The sequence below is a fragment of the Dasypus novemcinctus genome, chromosome 9 (assembly GCF_030445035.2).
Source record: "Dasypus novemcinctus isolate mDasNov1 chromosome 9, mDasNov1.1.hap2, whole genome shotgun sequence".
NCBI lineage: Eukaryota > Metazoa > Chordata > Mammalia > Cingulata > Dasypodidae > Dasypus > Dasypus novemcinctus.
The window spans coordinates 12398055-12417852 of NC_080681.1; the positions used below are offsets into that span (position 1 = coordinate 12398055).

Here is a 19798-nt window from a genome sequence, read left to right on the forward strand (position 1 = left end):
GCTGATATGTTTAATTCTCCAGGGAACTGCTGTTTTCATTTTGTAACCATGCATTATGACTTGACTTTATAATTACATAATTGCATTATTTTGATCAAAACTAAAGTTTAAATTTAGGAAGCAATAAAGACAAGTTGGAAAAAGAGATGAGACCTCAGATCGAAGGTAGATATTGAGTACCAAGCAAAATGAAGATAAACATAAATAGAGCTAGACATAAACTAAAATAGTTGAACTGCAGTACATCAAGGATGAAGGGAAAACAGTGAAAATTACCAAAGAAGGAGGGGGGGGGGCGATAATAATGGTTAAATTGACCCAGATTTCAATAGATCTTTCTTATCTTCAAAACCCCTAAGGTAAAGCTATTTCAATGATATGGACCATTGCTGATTATATGAGATGAGATGTTGGTGGTAAACATGGGCAAAATTTAAAAAACAGGCCGTCTTCTACATCCTTCCTAATGACTTTATTCCCATCGGGGAGGCTCCTTGGTGCAAAACCACGGCAGCCACAGTGGGGTCAGCGTCTCACCAGATCTGCGATCCTCGGGATTAATCTCCCTTCTGGGAAGAGTTCTACTCCCTAGGCTGAGAAGGTTTTTCAGTTCTGCGAGAGTCAGAAAGGGCCGTTTACCTGAAATACACCCACCAACTCCAATCCTTTTATTACCATAGTCAGCGTTTGTCATTTGTGGTCCTCCAACTCTTTGCACGCCCTCCCTATCTTTTGATAATTTCCCCTTTATGAAGTCAGAAAACCCACATTTCCTGTCTCCCCCACAGCTTGGAGGCAGCAGGCCTTTGACCCAGATTTTGCCTTTCCATGTGAGTCTTGGATTTCAAAATAAGCCACGGGAGGAATTGGCGGCATTTAAGGAAGCCACGCCTAGGAAGTACAATGATGGAGACAACTTGTCTCCAGGGCAGCAGTGCTGAGCATCTGCCATCAGGCCTGATAGCCAGGGGTTCCAGACAGTCAACTCAGTAGTGTTTTAACTAGATGTAAAGACAGCCATTGTTTCCAATTCTCTGCCCTCCCAGACATTCTGTGAGCTAACAAATATCTTTTAATAAATTTCTTATTTGATTAAATTAGCCAGAGTATAATTTCTTGTCAAAAACTAAGACCTCTGATGCAAGCAACCTTCATACTTGTATACCGGCTGTTCACTCGGTTTTGCCTGCACTTAGCACCACATCCTTCCATCTCACCATTTTTCCTGCTTCTTCAAACTCCTGCTCAAACCACTTCCTCTCTTACTTTCATAAAGTATCTCCAGGGAAGTGGATTTGGCCCGAAGGATAGGGCATCCATTTACCACATGAGAGGTCCAAGGTTCAAACCCAGCCTCCTGACCCATGTGATGAGCTGGCCCACACACAGTGCTGATGCGTGCAAGGAGTGCTGTGCCATGCAAGGGTGTCCCCCGCATAGGGAAGCCCCATACGCAAGGAGTGTGCCCCAAAAGGAGAGCCGCCCAGCGTGAAATAAGTGCAGCCTGCCCAGGAATGGCACCATACACACAGAGAGCTGATACAGCAAGATGACACAACAAAAAAGATTCTGGGTGCTGCTGACAAGAACACACAGTGAATAGACACAGAGATCAGACAAATGGGGGCAGAGGGGAGAAATGAATAAAAATAAATCTTAAAAAATAAAAAAATAAAAATAAAGTACCCCCAGCTCTTCACTACAACACCCCCTGAACATTTAGAAATATTTCTCCTGAGGAATGTATATAGATGCATTTGTTTTGGGGTTCTTATTACATGTGTCTTAGGTCTTTGTGGTTTCCCACACCCTCCTCTGAGCACACATTTCTAGAATGAAGGGACCAGGTATCCCTTCAAATCCCTCTACTTCTGCCAGGAAAAGGGCTGTGCAAACTTCAGGTGCTCATCATAGGAACTTCGGTGGCTGGCGGGCCAGGGGAGCAATAGTATACCAGTGGGAATTTGGAGCTAATTACATCTAAGACCCTTCAGAAAAGAAGCAGAAGCCATTTGCAGTAATAACTCGACCCTTTATTGCACAATAGTTTCTGCAGAAGGGATGAGTGGGATGGCATCTGGCAACTTTACGCCCAGTTGCAGCAGGAGCAGGAAGTGTCAAAGACGAGGCCAGTCTGGCAGTGCTGAGTGTAGGTCTGCCCGTTCACGCAGTTGTAGAAGGCATTCTTGTCAGTGGGGTCAGGGTACAGGCCACTGGCCCTGTTGGCACAGAATCCACTGCCACTTGGGCTGCCCCCAGAACTGCTTCCAGAACTGCCGCTGCTGCTGCCACTGCCGCTGTCACTGCCACTGCCACTGCCTTTGCTGGGAGCCTCGGTGATGGGAGCAATGGGTTGAGCTGGAGCTTTGCAACCTAAAAGGAAAGAAACCACATCCTGAGCCTCTGCACTTGTAGTGAATGATGGCTGAGGCTTGAGGACAAATAGCCTGGGTGTCGCTCTTGACTCCTCCCTCCACATCTCTGTGGGTTTAGTCTCCTGATCTGGTTTGCTCTCCCTAGTCTCTCCTCTCCGTTTACTCACTCCAATCTTATCCTTCAAGGTGCAGCTCATTTTTCCCCTCCTTCCCAGATCATCACAATATTTTAGACTTCTCATTGTCATGAACCTTCAAGAAATGGTCTTATCTTCCTTTTGACACTTCATTATATCTTCTGTGTTTTTATGTTCTGGTCTGTCAATTTTGTCTTGCTAACTAAATTTGTAAACATCTATAGAGTAGCGATTATGACATATACTTAGGGTTCTCTATGGTCTCAGCATAGTGCCCTGAGCATAATAGATGTTCAAAAAATTCCTTGTGGAATCAATTAATGGATCAAGAAATGGTGAAGAGCCTGTTTGTAATCCCACCGTTAGTGAATCACGACCAAATACGAATAGCGCAATCATCATAAAATCGTTTGTATGATACAATGGCTCTCTGACTTTCAAGGAAGATTTGAATTTTCTCTCAAGTCTGAGGCTTACGATTCCTTCTCACCCCCAAACTCACTTGCACTCTGCAGGCCCAGGGCTTCCTTCAGGGTGGTGATCAGAGGGAATTTGCCCTGGTTGCAGAAAGTGCCCGTGAAGTCATCCAGGTCAATGGCCCAGACCATTGCGCCCCCAAAGTTATTCTTCTTCAGCCAATCAGCCTGTAGTAATTAGACAGATATTCAGTTAAGTCCAGACATCAAGGCCAACCTGAGGTTCCAGAGCTACACATGGGAACAGACTCACAGGCACCCACAGCCCATAGAATACAGTCTACCTTGATCTGGAAGCTCTTGGTGTTGTCATATCCAAGCCACTCGTTGCCTTTGTAAGCATAGGGCACATCCTCAGCAGCTTCCCACACCTCCGTAGCTCCACTCTTCAGGAAGGTACAAATCTAAGGGGATACAATGAGGAAGTCAACAGGTGGGCAAAGTGTCCTTGTGCGGGGGAAAGGGCTTAGGGAAGAGCGAGTAGAGAAAGGATGTATCTAAGCTACTTGAAAAGGAAGTCCTAGAGCACTCTCAGCCTAGTTCTTACTTTATCTGGGATTCCAATTCATTGTCTCATTTGGGTCATTAATTTCAATGTTGGAGAAGGTCAGAAATCAAGGAATACCCTGGCAGTTAGAATTCTCTGTAGATTAATATACACTCATGATGATATCCTACTTTCCTTCTCAATGTACATTTGGAATCCAGCCTAGTGAGGTTCCAACTCAAGTAATGCAACATGAATGCTCATCTTTCCTCCCTTCCAAATAGCCATCAACATCCACTTTCAGTCCCAGCTCCTCACAAAATGAGTAAAGAAGTGTTAAATAGATGCATCCATTACATTGTTAAATCAATGGGTCAAGAGAGAGCCACCTTTCCCCCAACCTCTAAAATTTCCAGGTGCATACCTCATAGTAGGCCCAGAAACCAGACTGCCTGGTGTAGGGCCCAGCAGGGCCAGGACCAGTGGTGGTGGCACCAATTCCATGGTTGGCGGCATTGCTCAGGAGGAAGGTGTGTCCATAGGCTGGGAATCCAACGATGAGCTTCTCAGCTGGGGCGCCATTGTCCTTCCAGTAGTTCATAGCATAGTCCTGCAATGAAAGAGGGTTAGCTAGAGGCTCCATCCAACTGGTGGCCAAATAATAAATTATTTGCTAAACTCTTTTATTGTGGTTGTGCCTGCTGTACAAAGTGCTTACAATGTATTTTATTTTTGTTGTTGTTGTTAATTTTTTTTTTTTTTGGTTTTTATGCAATGCATTTTAGAGCATTATTAACATACCTCAGTTGAGGCAATAGGTCCTTATCTCAACTAACTTCTTTGAATAACACATCAATATGTAGGCTTAACATATAACATTCCCACCAAAAACATATGATAGAAGGGCTAAGATTTTCTTTGTCGTGATGTTTCTGGTATGATTCCTTAGTGAATGACTGACATTCTATATGACATACATGTTAGAGATTAAAATAGTGAAAAATAGAAAAGGTACAAAGAGAATAGGAAAAGGAGAAAGGTGGGAGAAGCATTTTACAATTTAGTAAAATACGATTAATAGCACCCTATTTTCTTTCATTAAAAATAGACATGATTTTTTAAAAATTATTACATTTATGATGGCTTTTTGTCCCTGAGTCTCTGTGTGATTTACATCATCATCACTGGTCTGTGTGTGAGTTTGAGCAAGGACTCACCACATTGAGGTAGGCATTGCTGCCAGTATCACTGGGGTACTTGTAGAGGGGGCTGTTCTCTCCAGTGTAGCCCTCCCAGGAGCCATGGAGGTCATAGGTCATGACATGGAAGTAGTCCAGATACCTGAGGGGAGATAAAGGATTTAAAATTATATCTATGTCATTTCCCACACCGATTCAGGCAAAAGATACCACTTCCAAAGCTTCCTAAACAAGTGCAGAACAACGAAACAGATCAAAGACAAGGACCCTGTATAAACGATTTCCTCAGGAGTTTGTGGACAAGGTGCATCACTCACTGGGACAGCTGGGGGATCTCATAGCCAGACTGGATGTTGGAAATGCCAGCAGCTACTGCAGCAGTCACCATCAGCCTGGGCTTGTTGATCTGCTTGGCTTCCTGCTCAAAAGCTTCACGCATTTCCTATGTGCAAGGAGCAAAATTTCATGAGTACCAACTCTAAGTTGATTGAGTTCCATGACAACTCTGAATTAATGGACTCTTTTCCATCCTTCATTCTTCAGTATCCTCACTAGAATAGGGTCTCCAGGCCCTTCCTCTCCAACTGAGAAGGCAGGGATCATAGGTTTTCTGTGTCCCTCAGTGGGGACATGAGATGGGTGGTGTGCTTTCCAATCAAAATGGCATGGGTATTAGCTCACCTGCACCAGGACGGTGAAGAGATGCTTGTCCTGAGGAGGGCTCCCGCGAGAGCCAGGATACTCCCAGTCAAAGTCCAGCCCGTCAAACTCATACTGGCGCAGGAATTTGATGACTGAGGCAATGAAAGTCTGGCGGTTCTCGGCAGTGGAAACCATGGTGGTGAAGCTGAGGGAGACCCAAAGAAGGCAGAGTGAGGCAGTGCCTCAGCTGTCCCAACACCGTGTAGTAAAATCAATGTAGGAAGTCATCTCAAAGGACTTACGGAGCAGTTCCAAAGTTCCAGCCACCAATAGCCAGGAGAGTTTTCAGTTCACTGTTTCTGAAGGAAAAGAAACAGTGTTATATCAGAACAAAGGAAGAGAAAGGGAAAACTATTTCAACATTAGCTGTTACGGTGCGTGAGAAGCCAGGAAAAGTCTCATGCAGCTTCTCATACGGTTTCATCTTCAATGTCAATCTTATTTCCTAAATTTTGAGAGTGGTCTAAGTAAATGACCGAAGTCTGGTTTGTTTCAAGGTCTTCACAGTTCTAATTACCCCCTTTGAATGGAAGCCCTTGCCAAAGGCAACTGAGTGCTTTGTCAACACCAGCTTGGAATTGCTTCTAAGTGGAACATGGCTTAAATCTAAGTCCACAAGTTGTTGACTTTTTCTAAATTTCTCTTGACAGTGGAGCTGCATTTCTTTTTTTTTTTTTTTATTGACTTTGTAATAATATTACATTAAAAATATATATGTGAGGTCACATTCAGCTCACAACATTCTGTAAGCAACCATGCCTCTTAATGCTAGCACCATTATCATAATGGAGGTACAAAGAAGCTCTGAATTTATCAGCATAGCACTTGTTGGCCTGTTTGAAGTTTCGGCTGGCAAGCTGCTGCAGAGGGCTTTGTTCAAACTGTTCCTGAAGGTTAAAAGATTTTGCACCTCAGTGCTTTCTCTGCTTACTTGTTTTTCAGGCCATTGAAGGATTGGTAGAGAGTCAAGTCATCCCATTCGATCGTGGTGATCTGGTTGTTGCTCATCCCAGCAAAGGCGTAGATCAGGTGAGTACAGAGGCAGGGGTCGATGTTGTCGGGCTTGAAGCGCCCCAGGCCTGGCCGGTACTGGGCCCAGTTGGTGAAGTAGCATGTCAGCTGGTAGGCAGAGCCTGTTATCCAGAAGAAGATGGTAAGAAATTATTACAGAGAAAGCTCCCTGGGAGTCAGAGGTTGCTTAAGAAACCACACGTTTCCAAATAACTTTCCCATTAAGTCTCAAAGGGAGGGTCTGCATGAGACCCTGGAGCAGCAAATCCATACTTTGCAAGAAATTCAGGGCTGAAGATAGTGTTTTAGAGAAAGCTTTTCCCTCCCAGAGAGAATTAAAGAACATTAGAAATCAGAGCCTGTAGCTGAAATAAAACCTTAAACCTGGTAAACTCCAATTTAGATATATTCTAACGGCCTCTAGACGCCAGTAATAGTAATTGCTTGTTCTGTACCAAGCACTGCTCTGATTTACTTAGATTAATTTATTAATTCTCACTGCAACCCTATGAGTAGATACTATCGTTATTTCCATTTTACCCATTTGGAAACAGAAAGGATAAGGGGATAAACCTATTTAGTACCAGCAGCTGTCTTCCTGAGTAATAATTCCACCTAGGGGAAGTAAGCCATCCACTAGGAGCCTAGAGTCTTGGCTTCTGGTTTAGATTCTGTTATGAGCATACCTGTAGTACCTGGAACAATCCATATAACATATTTGTGCCTTAGTTAACCAAATGATGAGATGGTATGGCAATGTCTTTCCTGTCTACCTCACAGAGAAGAATTGTTTTAAAAACTCAGTAAGATGATAGACTGAAAAATGCTTTAACAGAGCAGAAGGCACTTGTAGATGCCTTGCAATGTTACTGTTTATTGTTGGCTTTTATTTTTAAGACCACTATCTACTCTGCTTCCGCTTTGGGATTTTTAGCCAGATATTCCCAATCCTTGAAACTTGGTTAGGGAATTTCCTACCCTCTTAAGAAATTAATAATATTCTTTGTTCGAAGTGGAGAGGACACAGGGCCATGTTGAGTTTCCAAATTATGGGGAAAAAAGGCAGGGGACAATAAGGTGGTTCATCCCAAGAAGAATACATACCTATCTCAGCTGTCAGCACAAGGAGGAGACCTTAAAGAAAAGAGAAAATTATGAGCTGGAGGAACTCATCTGGGAGCAGAGCAGTCTTTGTGATCTAGTGACTTTGCTTTAGCATTAGGCAGTATTTCCTACATTTTATTCTTTGGGTCCTTGTTAGAGCCTCTGTGGGTACCCAGCCTTCCTGGTAAAGCCTCAAATTCTGGAAACCCATAGCCCTCTACTGCCTCTCATAAGACCATTTAAAGTAACATGGTCTTTAGGGCTGAGTGAAGGGAGGGACTGAACAACAGGAAGGGTGGTAGGAGACCCGTTACCAGGGAAGGAACCAAGGTCTCTTCCTTTTACCAAAAGCAATAATCTCAAGTGCTTCGGTTTGAATTAGAAGGCAAAAGAAAGTTTTAAAGGGTCAGAAAAGGGCAAGAAGAGAGAATGGCTCACAGCCCCAGAGGAGAGGCTCTTCCTTACCAGTGAGGAGGGTGAGCTTGGCCATCTTGCCTCAAAGGTAGAGCCTCCTTCATCCAACCTGCCTTTTATACCCTCTTCGTCCTCTCCTGTGGCTTGTCAGATTTCTCTTTATCGTGATTGGCTGTAAAGTGAGTATTGATTTGGCTGGGGTCACAAAGGCCAAGCCCCAGTAAGAACCCATTAGTGATAGGAAACAATACTATCTTGATTTCATTTTATAGGAAAAAAAGACTGGACCCGAGCATGGAAATCATACTAAGCTCCATTACGGAACAGCTGACGCAATTCAAGTAATAATATAGTACAGTGGACTACAGTCCCTGGATAGTGAAGCAACTAATTGGCTATTTCATACACTCTCTTTGACATTGACTAACTTTGCATTTGTTCATTCTTTTCCATCATTCATTCATTCACTGCAAGAGTAAAGGTCCCTCCTTAAGTAAAGGCACAGTGGGCTGTCTCCTTTTTGAACACTACCTATTCCAACCCTCTACCGCTCAAGTGGTCCTAGCTGGCTCCTCTCTGCCCGTGCTTCTTCCCATTGCAGAACTCCCCTGGGTTTGGCCTGCCTCACGGGCTCCCAGCATAATGTACCTTGACACCAGTCCAGTGGGTGACACTCTCCAGGGGGTTCTTCCCCTAGCCAACCCCTCTTCCTGACGCCCAGATTTCTTGAATAGGCTAAAGTTCTCCTGTCACTGAGGCTCTCACCGTAGTAGCTGAGGTCTGTAGAGCCCCTCTCCTGGGTCCTAAAGGCCATCTCCCAGGACCCTCCATTCACTCCCCACCACCAGTGCTCTCAGGAGAGCTTACTGAAGCTTCCTTCTGCTCTTTGAAATCTAGTCTGTATATGATTCCAGTTTCAGGCATGGGGGTGCTTTATTGGCTCCCTGTTGCCTCATAAAGACAGTCCTTACTCCATCTGTCACCAAGATGCTCCACAATCTGGCCTCAATTTACCCCGCCAGCCTTTCTTCCTGCTAAACCTTCAGGATAAATCTTGCTTATGAAAATATACTATTCTCCATGCTTTTACTGAAGCCATTCCCTCTGTCTGGAACAGAGACCATTTTCTTCCCATAGCCTCCTCACACCGCCAACTTTAGAGGCCTGGCTCAAATGCTCTCCACCATCCCTAATCACCCCAGCTGGCAGCTGTCACTTTCCTCACCTCCACTTCTCTGGCACTTTGTTTGTACCATTCAGATAACTGGTTGCTTATTTTTATGGGCCAGTGTAGGGAAGAAGATTGGAACAGTGGAAAGGGTCACACAGCTTGAGGTTAAAACCCTCTCTATCACTTGCTAGGTGTGGGAATTTGGGAAAGTCCCTCGATCTGCTTCCTAATTTGTAAAAGGGTGATACAAATGCTTTTCAAGACAGTTTTAAGCATTAAATAAAATAAATGTAGGGAAATGAATGTGGCTCAAGTGTTTGAGCACCTGCTTCCCACATGGTAGGTCCTGGGTTAAGTTCCTGGTGCTCCCTTGGAAAAAAAAAAGCCAAGCAAACCAGAAACAACTCAGGGTGGATGATGTGGCTCAGTGGTTGAGTACCAGTTTCCCAGACATGAGATCCTGGGTTCAATCCTTAGCCCTGATAACTCAAAAAAAAAAAAAAAAATTGTAGGTCATAATAAACACTTCAGAAATGGTAACTATCATTATAGGATATTTATACATGTGCCTTATTTCCCCTATTTGACTGAAAATTCCTTAAGAATCCCAGTCAAACCAACTTTGATTTCCGTTACCATATCTCAAATCAAATTCCTATGCAAAGTAAGTCTCCAAAAAAGCATTTAGTGAACACCAAATGAATTAATTTTAGTAGGAGTAACTATTGTGAATATATTACACCACAGACAGGCTAGTGAAGAATATCTTTAGGGGCAGGTTATCTTCAGACACCTTTCCATTTCATCTTGTTGAGGGCTATGTGGACACATTGCCTGTGTGAGCACAAGCACTTAGGAATTGCAGGATAGATTTTAGTTGAATCTGTTTATGCAGTCTAGAGATGGACTCCTGTAAAGTTCATGGCTATAAACGTTGATGCACTGGTCATTACCAGGTATGCCTGTAGGAAAGGTAATTGTGGTTTCTCTCACCTTTTACCTCAGTCCTCCCAGGTCCCCAGTAGCCCCTTCTGTGTCTCCCTAACTGTGTTTCAGAATGCTCAAAGCCGTCCTCTACCTCAGAAGTAAAGCTGTTAAGCTAGGGAGTGCTAGTAGTACAGCACCTGGAGCCCTTTGCTGACACCTGTGGCTCTGGACCCAGGCCACCCCTGAGCCGCATTGCGTTCCCAACCTGTAGAAAGACATTAGGTCTTGACCTCATGTTTGCTCCTGGATCTTAAAGCTTTTAAGTGAGTTCAACGAAGTTCACACTTGTTTGAGCCAGCTCAGTAATGGAGCCGGTTACTTTGGAAGCCTCCCGGTCCTATTTTGGGCCCCTGGAAAGTACACAGAAGGCAATCAATATTCCTTTGTTCTGGCCTCTCTTTAATGTTAAGGGCAGATCCCAAGCTGTGATTCCAGGCCAGTGTTATCCCAGACCCTTCAAAGGACTCTAAGGGCCAGGATCACAGCAGTGCTGACTTGAGGTCCTGGGTGAGAAAAAACCCTGGACTTGGAAGTCAGGAGATGTTTAGTGCAAGCTATACCACTACCGTGCTGAGTTAAAAACCACAGCTGCAACTACCAGCATCGTCCCACACCCTAAAGACACTTCTGGATTCTCAGGCCTCAGGGTTGAACACTCTAGGCAAAGGGGCTCCCAGGGTTCCGCTTCCAGGAAAGGGGGGAGAGACGGACACAACCTAAGGCTGACTCAGCTTTTGACCCACAAATTTAGTCTGCTGTGTCCCATAAGCCCTTTCAGATCTGGTAGGGCTGTGCCATTTTTTTGTTTTGGGAGCTAGCACAGGACAAAGAAATTCAATCTGCCTCTCTACTGAATGGAACTGCTTGTTGTGGATGCAGAGAGGAGTGGAACTACTTCTTACATGAGAAAAGGGAAAGTGTTGCCAGCAAAGGCTGGAGAACTGCCTCTGAGGCTAAGAGGATACTCAGCCCCCAGGCAGGATCCTCTATCATTTTGATCCTGTCTGTGTTACAGCACATAGTCCCACCAGGCTTTGAACTGAGAGGGCTGCCAATGAGCACCATCTGCTGGAGGACCAGAAACTGCAGGTGAGGAAATGAGAAGTAAATGAATGAGAGGTTTTTCCAGTCTTTACAGTCTCTCTCCCAAAGTCCTAGGAAGCAGGTATGCAGCCCAATACTGGATCCAGATGCCAGGTTTGAACAAGTAACAGGGGCAATCCTAATGACTCAGAACAGGTTTCTTCACACAGCCTTCCCCTACTAAATCCCTAAGAAAGAGAGAAATTGACATCTGAGTAAACTCACCATCCTATTCAGATGCCTAGACATCAACAAAATATAACAAGACATACTAAGAAAATGGAAAAATTGGTCAAGAAAAGGATTATGTCAAAGCCCCAGAAGAACACAGGATTTGAGAGAACTAATCAATGAGATGCACACAAATTTACAAAATCAAATTAATGAGTTGAAAAAAAATGGTTAAAGAAATAAATAAACAACAATAAATAAAGACACTGAGTGAGCGCAAAGAAGAATTTGAAAACCTGAATAGAAAATAACAGAGCTCATGAGAATGAAAGACACAAGAGGTAAGATACAAAACATATTAGAGGCACACAACAGAGGGCTCAAAATGATAGACGAAAGAATAAGTGATACAGAAAACAGAACAACTGAAGTTGAAGATAGAAAAAAAAAACAGAGACAAAAAAGAATGGAAAAAATTGAGCAGGGGCACAAGGAGTTGAAGGATAATATGAAAAGTAAAAACATATGTGTCATGGGGGTTACAGAAGGAGAAGAGAAGAGAAAAAGGACAGAAAGAGTATGAGGAAATAAAAGCTGGAAATTTCCCAACTCTCATAAAAGAAATGAATGAAACATGCCCAAGAAGTGCAGTGTACCTCAGTCAGAATAAATGCAAATAGACCTAGTCTAAGACACACACTACTCAAAATGTCGAACATCAAAGATAAATTGAAAATTCTGAGAACAGCAAAGGAGAAGCAAACCATCATGAACAAGGGATGCCCAGTGAGACAGTGCAGATTTCTCATCAGAAACCAGGGAAGTGAGAAGACAGTGGTATGATATAATTAGCATATTGAAAGAGAAAAACTGCCATCTGAGAATTCTTTATCCAGCAAAATTGTCCTTCCTATATGAAGGTAAGTGTAAAACATTCACAAACAGAAACTAAGAGTTTCCATAAAAAAGAATCCACCTTTGCAGGAAATATTAAAGGAAGCCTTAGAGCCTGAAAGAAAAAGATAGGAGAGAGAGGTTTGGAGGAGAGTATAGAAGAAAGAATAGAGAAAGGATAACCAAAGAGTAAAAATACAGACTAAAATATATGATATTTGAAAGCCAAAGAATAAAATAGTAGAAGTAAATGATGCATTTACAGTAATATAGTTAAATGTGAATGGATTAAACTTCTCAATCAAAAGACACAAGGTGACAGAATGGAAAAACAAAAAACAAAAACCGGGAGCCATTTATATGTTGCCTACAAGAGACCTACCTTAGATCCAGGGATATAAACAGGATGAAAGGTTGGTAAAAGATACTCCACATAAGATAGAAAATGCCATTACATATTAATAAAAGGAACAATCCCTCAGGAAGAAATAACAGTCATAAATATCTATGCACCTAACCAGGGTACCCCAAAATACATGAGGCAAACTCTGGCAAAACTGAAGGGAGAAATAGACATCTCTACAATACTGGTTGTGGACTTCAAGAAACCAATCACATCATTAAACAGAACAACTAGACAGTAGATAAATGAGGAAACAGAGAACTTGAACAAAATGATAAAAGAGCTAGACCTAACAGTCATGTAAAGAACATTGCACCCAAACTCAGTGACTTATACATTCTTCTCAAGTACTCATAACTTTCTCCAGGATAGACCACATGGTAGTTCTCAATAAATATAAAAAGATGGAAATTATACAACGTACCTTCTCAGATCATAATGGAATGAAACTGGAAATCAATAATAGATGGGAAGGAAGTAAATCTGCAAATGTGTGGAGGCTAAACAACACACTCCTAATAATCAGTGGGTCAAAGAATAAATTTCAAGTGAAATTAGTAAATATATTGAGACAAATGAAAACAAGAACGTAACTTATCAAAACTAATGGGATATAGTGAAGGCAGTCCTGAGAGAGACATTTATAGCCCTAAATGCCTAATTAAAAAAGAAGAAAAATAAAAATAAAAATAGAAAAAGAAGAATGAGTTAACATCGAAGATCAAACTGAATAACTGGAGAACTAGAAAAAGAGCAGCAAACCATTCCAAAAGAAAGGAGAAGGAAAGAAATAATAAATATTAGGGTAAATAAATGAAATTGAGAACAAAAATAAAGAGAAAATCAACAAAACCAAAAGCTGGTTCTTTGAGAAGATCAATCAAATTGACAAACCACTAGCTAGATTAACAACAACAAAAAAGATGATGCAAATAAATAAAATCAGAAGTGAGGGGGTGATGTTACAAGTGACCCCACATAAATAAAAAGGATCATATGAGGATAATATGAGAAGCTATATGCCAACAAACTAGCCAATAGATGAAATGTACAAATTTCTAGAAATGCACAATCCACACTGACACTACCAGATATACAAGAACTTAACAAACCAATCACATTTAAAGAGATTGAATCAGTCATCAAAAACCTCCCAAAGAAGAAAAGTCCAGGATCAGATGGCTTCACAGGTGAATTCTACCAAGCATTTTGAAAATAATTAAACCAGTCCTGTTTAAACTTTTCCAAAAAATTGAAGAGGAGAGAAAATTACCCAACACATTTTGTGAAGCCACCGTTGCCATAATAACAAAGCCAGATAAATTTACTACAAGAAAAGAAAATTACTGACCAATCACTTTAACGAATCTAGATGCAAAAATTCTAAACACAATACTTGCAAATAGAATCCTACAGCATATCAAAAGACTTATACATCATGAGCCAGTGGGATTTATTCCTGGTATGCAAGGCTGGTTCATCATAAGAAAATCAATCAACGTAATACATCACGGTAACAAATAGAAGGAAAAAGACTGCGTTCATTTAGATTGATGCAGAAAAACCATTTGACAAAATCCAGCAGCTTTTCTTGATTAAAAAAAAAAAACTTCAAAAGATAAGAATAGAAGGGAAATTCCTCAATCTGATAAAGGGCTAATGTGAAAAAACCCACAGTCAACATTGTACTCAATGGGGAAAGATTGAAAGCTTTTCGTCTAAGATTGGGAGCTGCAAAAGGATACCCATTGTCACTATTGTTATTCAACATTGGGCTAGAAGTTCTAGCTAGAGCAATTAGACAACGAAAAAAAGGCATCCAAATAGGAAAAGAGGAAGTAAAACTCTCACTATTTGCAGATGACATGATTGTATATTTAGAAATTCTGAAATGCCTTTGACAGAGCTACTTGAGCTAATAAACAAGCTCAGCAAAGTGGCAGGATACCAGATCAACATGCAAAAACCAGTAATATTTTTATGCACTAGTATTGAGCAATCTGAGGTAGAAATCAGGGGAAAAAATTCTATTTACAATAGCACAAAAAGACTCAAATACCAGACACAAAAGGACAAATACTGTGTGATTGCACTACTATGAACTAAATATATTGTGTAATCTCATGGAGCTAATAACTTGAATATGGATCACCAGAAAACAGAATGAGGTTAGAGAATGGAAAGCTGAAGGTTAACTTATAAAGAATTGGTAAAAATGATGTGTGATAATCTTTGGAAATAAATAGAAAAGGTGAAAGCCCAACATAAATGTTTGTAACTAACAGTACTATTATGTGGGTATAAAAGTGGTTTAAAGTGAAAGTCTAAGGTCATGTGTATTATAAAAGGAAAACTAAATAAGGAACATGGGACTGTATAGCTTAGCAAAATTGCATGTGAAATACGAATAAAATTGCATATATAAGACCATTTTTCTTTGAAACTGAACATATGCATGTTAATGCTACAAGATGTTACTATCAGACAAAAAAACCATTATGCTAAATAAAAGAAACCAGAGACAAAGAAATACATATTGTATGATTCTATTTGTATAAAATTTAAATATAAATCAATTTATAAAGATTAGATTAGATTAGTGGTTACATAGGGCTGGGGAAGGATTGCTAAGGGGTGGGAGTTTTTCTTTTGGAGCAATGATATTGTTCTAAAATTTTTGTGGTGATGAATGTACAACATTGTGATTATACTAAAAGCCATTGATTATGCACTTTGGATATATCATGTGGTATATGAATGTATCTCAGTAAAACTGCTTAATAAATAAATAATTGCACAAAAATGGCCAGAAATAGCAGCTATGTACAGCAGGGGAAACAGAGGGATTGAAAGGTGAAGAATTTTCTGGGTTGCTTGTTTATTATTACTATTGTTATTGAAATAATGAAAATGCTCTAATAATGATTGGAGTGATGAACATACAACTATGTGATTATACCAAATACCATTGATTGCACACTTTGGATGAATTCTATGCTTTATTAGTATGTGTAGCAGTTTGATATAGTTGTGAATTCCAAAAATAGATATTGGATTATGTTTGTAATCTGGTCTGTACCTGGGCATGATTAAGTTATGATTAGGGCTTTAATTGGGCTGCATCATTAGGGTGTTGAGATCCCACCCATTGGTGGATGGCGGACTCACGGATAAAAAGGCATGACAAAAGACAGAATTGGAACTTTTTTTAAAAAGATTTATTTTATTTCTCTTCCCTTTATGTCCATTGTCTGCTCTCTGTGTCCATTTGCTGCATGTTCTTCTGCATCCACTTGCATTGTGAGGTGGCGCCAGGAAACTGCATCTCTTATTATTGCATCATCTTGCTGTGTCAGCTCTCTGTGTGTGCGGTGCCACTCCTGGGCGGACAGCACTTCTTTCATGTTGGGCAGCTCTCCTTGCGGGGCGCACTCCTTGCGCGTGGGGATTCCCTATGTGGGTGTGCCCCTACATAGCACAGCACTCCTTGCACGTGGCAGCACTGCACGTGGGCCAGCTTACCACATGGGTCATGAGGCCCTGGGTATTGAGCCCTGGGCCCTCCATATGGTAGGCAGATGCTCTATCAGTTGAGCCACGTTCACTTCCCTGGAACTTTTTGATGTTGGAAGATTTTGATGTTGGAGTTTTGATTTGGAGCCCTGGGAAGTAAGCACACAGAGAAAAGAGAAGCAAGCCCTGGTTAAGACAGGACCTGAGCCAGAAGAAGAACACAGGAATAGAGATGGCTCCTTAGACACAGCAGAACCCCCAGGGAGAGAGACAGAGCCATTCTACTGATAGTCTCCAGCTAAACTTGTGGAGAAAACAGAGGACCTGAACCCAGAGAGAAGCAACACCTGGGAAAAGAGGAACCAGGAAGCTGGAACCCTCGCAGACATTAGCAGCCATCTTGCTCCAACACATGGAAATAGACTTTGGTGAGGGAAGTAACTTATGCTTTATGGCCTGGTAGCTGTAAGCTCCTACCCCAAATAAATACCCTCTATAAAAGCCAGCAGATTTCTGGCATTTTGTAACAGCACCCCTTTGATTGACTAATACAGTATGTCTCAATAAAATTGATTTGTTTTTTAAAAATCCTTAAAAAAAGAAAAAGAATTAATCCTAAGGAAATACTTCCTAACAGAAAAAAAAGTTGGTTTCGTTGTCCTGAAATCAAAGTAGTAATCAAAACAAGAAGCATCCCTACAGATAAAGAAGGGCATTTCATAATGATAAGGGTCGATCCAACAGGAAGATAACATAATTCTAAATCCCTATATAGACAATAGTATAACCTCCAAATATATAAAGCAAAAATTTACAGAATAAAAAAGGAAAAATAGACAAGTCCACAATCATAATGGGAGATTTTAAAGTACCTTTTGTAGTTTAACAGAACAAAGTAAAAAGTAGTATCTATATCTAAACAATGTTATTAATACATTTGACCCAATTGAATTACATAAAACATCCACATTTGCACAATCACATTCTTTTCGGGGGCATATGAAGGAGTGAAGGAAACACAGATCTCTCACCTCTTAAAAATAAATCCTCTAAAGAAGAGACGCAGTCTAGCATCTGGTACACGTAGGTCTGCACTCATAGACTGTACTCATAGGCTATAGGAATTTGCATATGGGAAACCAGGCAGGAGGTATTCAAAGAAGGCATCTTTCCAGTAAAAGGTGAGTCACAAGCTGGAAGGAAGAAAAGAAGGAGGTGCAATCCCCATCCTATCCTGTATAATCTTATAGACAAATGCTGTAGCATACAATAAACTTTTATGGTCATACCCCTGCATCAAACCATTCACTCATTAATGTTCATTCATTTATTTATAAATTACCCAATGAATGCCTACACTGTGTCAAGTACAACGTAGTGTTTGGCTACATGAGTAAATAAGACACAGGGCTCAACATCACTGGTGAAGACATAAACAGAAAATTATGATCTGGCATATTGTTACAGGAAAGTTAGCCCAGAGCAATTATTAGAGCAAGTAAAAAGTAATCTAGATTGGGGAGTTGGCAAAAATGTACTTGGATTCCAAAGGAACTAGATGGTCAATGGTAGGTGGAGAGAATCAAAAAGATATTTGGAGAATTTTAGAATATCCACATTTAGTACTGAGGTACAATAAAAACAATGGAGATTCAGAGGAGCAAGGTAAGTCCAACAAAGTGATAATGCAAAACTTCACCATCTGAAAAGAACAAAGTAACTCTGATAATGCTGTTGAGATAGAAAGTCTGAGAAAGTGAAAGAAAGTGAAGGACAAAAGAGTATGTGTCTGTGGAAGGTTGTAAAAATGGGCACAATACTATTCAGCTCATCATATCAAGTGGTGGATTCCCTTTCCCCATCCCTTGAATCTGGGCTGGCCTTATTTATTTTGACTAACAGAATGCAGCTAGAGGGACACTTTAAGACTTCTGAGCCAAGTTCTGCTTACTCCAAGAGTGTATACCTTAGGCAAGACTCTTAGCCTCTCTCTCTATGCCAGTTTCCTCATCTATAAAATGAAAATAATATCCATGACTACCTCATGGGGTCGCTGTAGAGATTCAATGAGTTGATGAGATATGATTTCACACCCACTAGAAAGGCTATCATTTTATTTTAAAAAAAAAGACAATAACAAGTGTTGGAGAGGGTGCAGGGAAATAGGAATATTCACTTGTTGCTGGTGGGTATGTAAAATAGCGCAGCCACTGTGGAAACAGTTTGGCAGTTCCTCAGTCAGTCGAGGAGAATTACCATGTGATAATCCCACTTTGAACTGAAAGCAGGAACTCCAGCAGATATTTGCACACTGATGTTCAAAGCAGCATTATTCACAGTAGCCAAAAGGTGGAAGCAACCCAAGTGTTCACCAATGGATGGAGGGAGGGAAACGGACTTGGCCCAGTGGTTAGGGCGTCCGTCTACCACATGGGAGGTCCGCGGTTCAAACCCTGGGCCTCCTTGACCCGTGTGGAGCTGGCCCATGCGCAGTGCTGATGCGCGCAAGGAGTGCCGCCCCACGCAGGGGTGTCCCCACGTAGGGGAGCCCCATGCGCAAGGAGTGCGCCCCGTAAGGAGAGCCGCCCAGCGGGAAAGAAAGTGCAGCCTGACCAGGAATGGCGCCGCCCACACTTCCCGTGCCGCTGACGACAACAGAAGCGGACAAAGAAACAAGACGCAGCAAATAGACACAGAGAACAAACAACCGGGGGAGGGGGGGAATTAAATAAAATAAATAAATCTTAAAAAAAAAAATGGATGGATGGATAAGCAAAAATGTGGTATAACATACAAAGGAATGGTATTCAACTGTAAAACAAGAATGAAGTTCTGAAACCTGCTGCAACATGGATGAACCTTGAAGACATCCTGTTGAATGAACTTAACCAGACAGAAAAGGACAAATATTATATAATTCCAGGTATATAAAATACTTGGAATATGCAAATCCATAGAGACAGAAAGAAGATTACAAGGCACCAGGGCAGGGATGGGGAGTTAATATTTTATGGCTGTAAAGTTTCCATTTGGGGTGATGGGAAAGTTACGGTAATGGATGGTGGTGAAGGTAGCAGAACATTACGAATGTAAATAACACCACTGAACTGTGTACTTGAAAGTGGTGAAAATGGGAAATGTTATGCTGTATATATGTTATCACAATAAATTTTTTCAAAAGAGATTCAAAGAGTTGAGGTTTATAAAGTGCTCAGGACAGGGACTCTTCTAGGGTAACAGGAAGGAGCTTGGAGAGAGGACTGGGGGAATACCAAGCATGGTCTCAGCCAGACTTCCTGCCCAGCCTAGCCAGGGCAACGAGATACGGAGCAGACTCCGGGTGAAGACAGAAACTGCACCGGCAAGTGTACAAATAGCCGAAGGGCAAGCCACAGGGTCACACTGAAACCAGGGGAAACCCTGGGCTGCGGCGCCAGCCGGGCGCCTGTTGTAGGGCCAGATAGGCTCTAATGGCTGTGAAATATGTGCAAAATATGGAAAATCCACAAGAAAGGAAGTCTGTAATGATCTTACAAAGGACTGGGACAGCACGTTGTGCAAGTCTGGGTTCTTTCCTGTGGACTGTTGAAGGGAACATTCAATGTATAATGGAAAGTTTAATTGCCAGTACTGGGTCCCGTCACGTAGTTCATCCAAACCCACATACATTT

At 41.6% G+C, this 19798-nt stretch overlaps 1 protein-coding gene across 1 annotated transcript; it reads right to left on the reverse strand.

Annotated features, from left to right (window-relative positions):
- Window positions 1–2021: 2021 nt before the first annotated feature.
- On the reverse strand, window positions 2022–8062 carry LOC101432374 (acidic mammalian chitinase-like). Its single transcript, XM_004473055.3, has 11 exons — window positions 7957–8062; window positions 7492–7521; window positions 6308–6509; window positions 5619–5675; window positions 5356–5521; window positions 4992–5116; window positions 4693–4816; window positions 3900–4085; window positions 3273–3392; window positions 3015–3156; window positions 2022–2373 (listed from the first exon to the last, which is right to left on the reverse strand). Exons 1-11 carry the CDS (start codon window positions 7979–7981, stop codon window positions 2087–2089), a joined length of 1464 nt encoding a protein of 487 aa, XP_004473112.3. The 5' UTR covers window positions 7982–8062; the 3' UTR covers window positions 2022–2086.
- Window positions 8063–19798: the final 11736 nt, after the last annotated feature.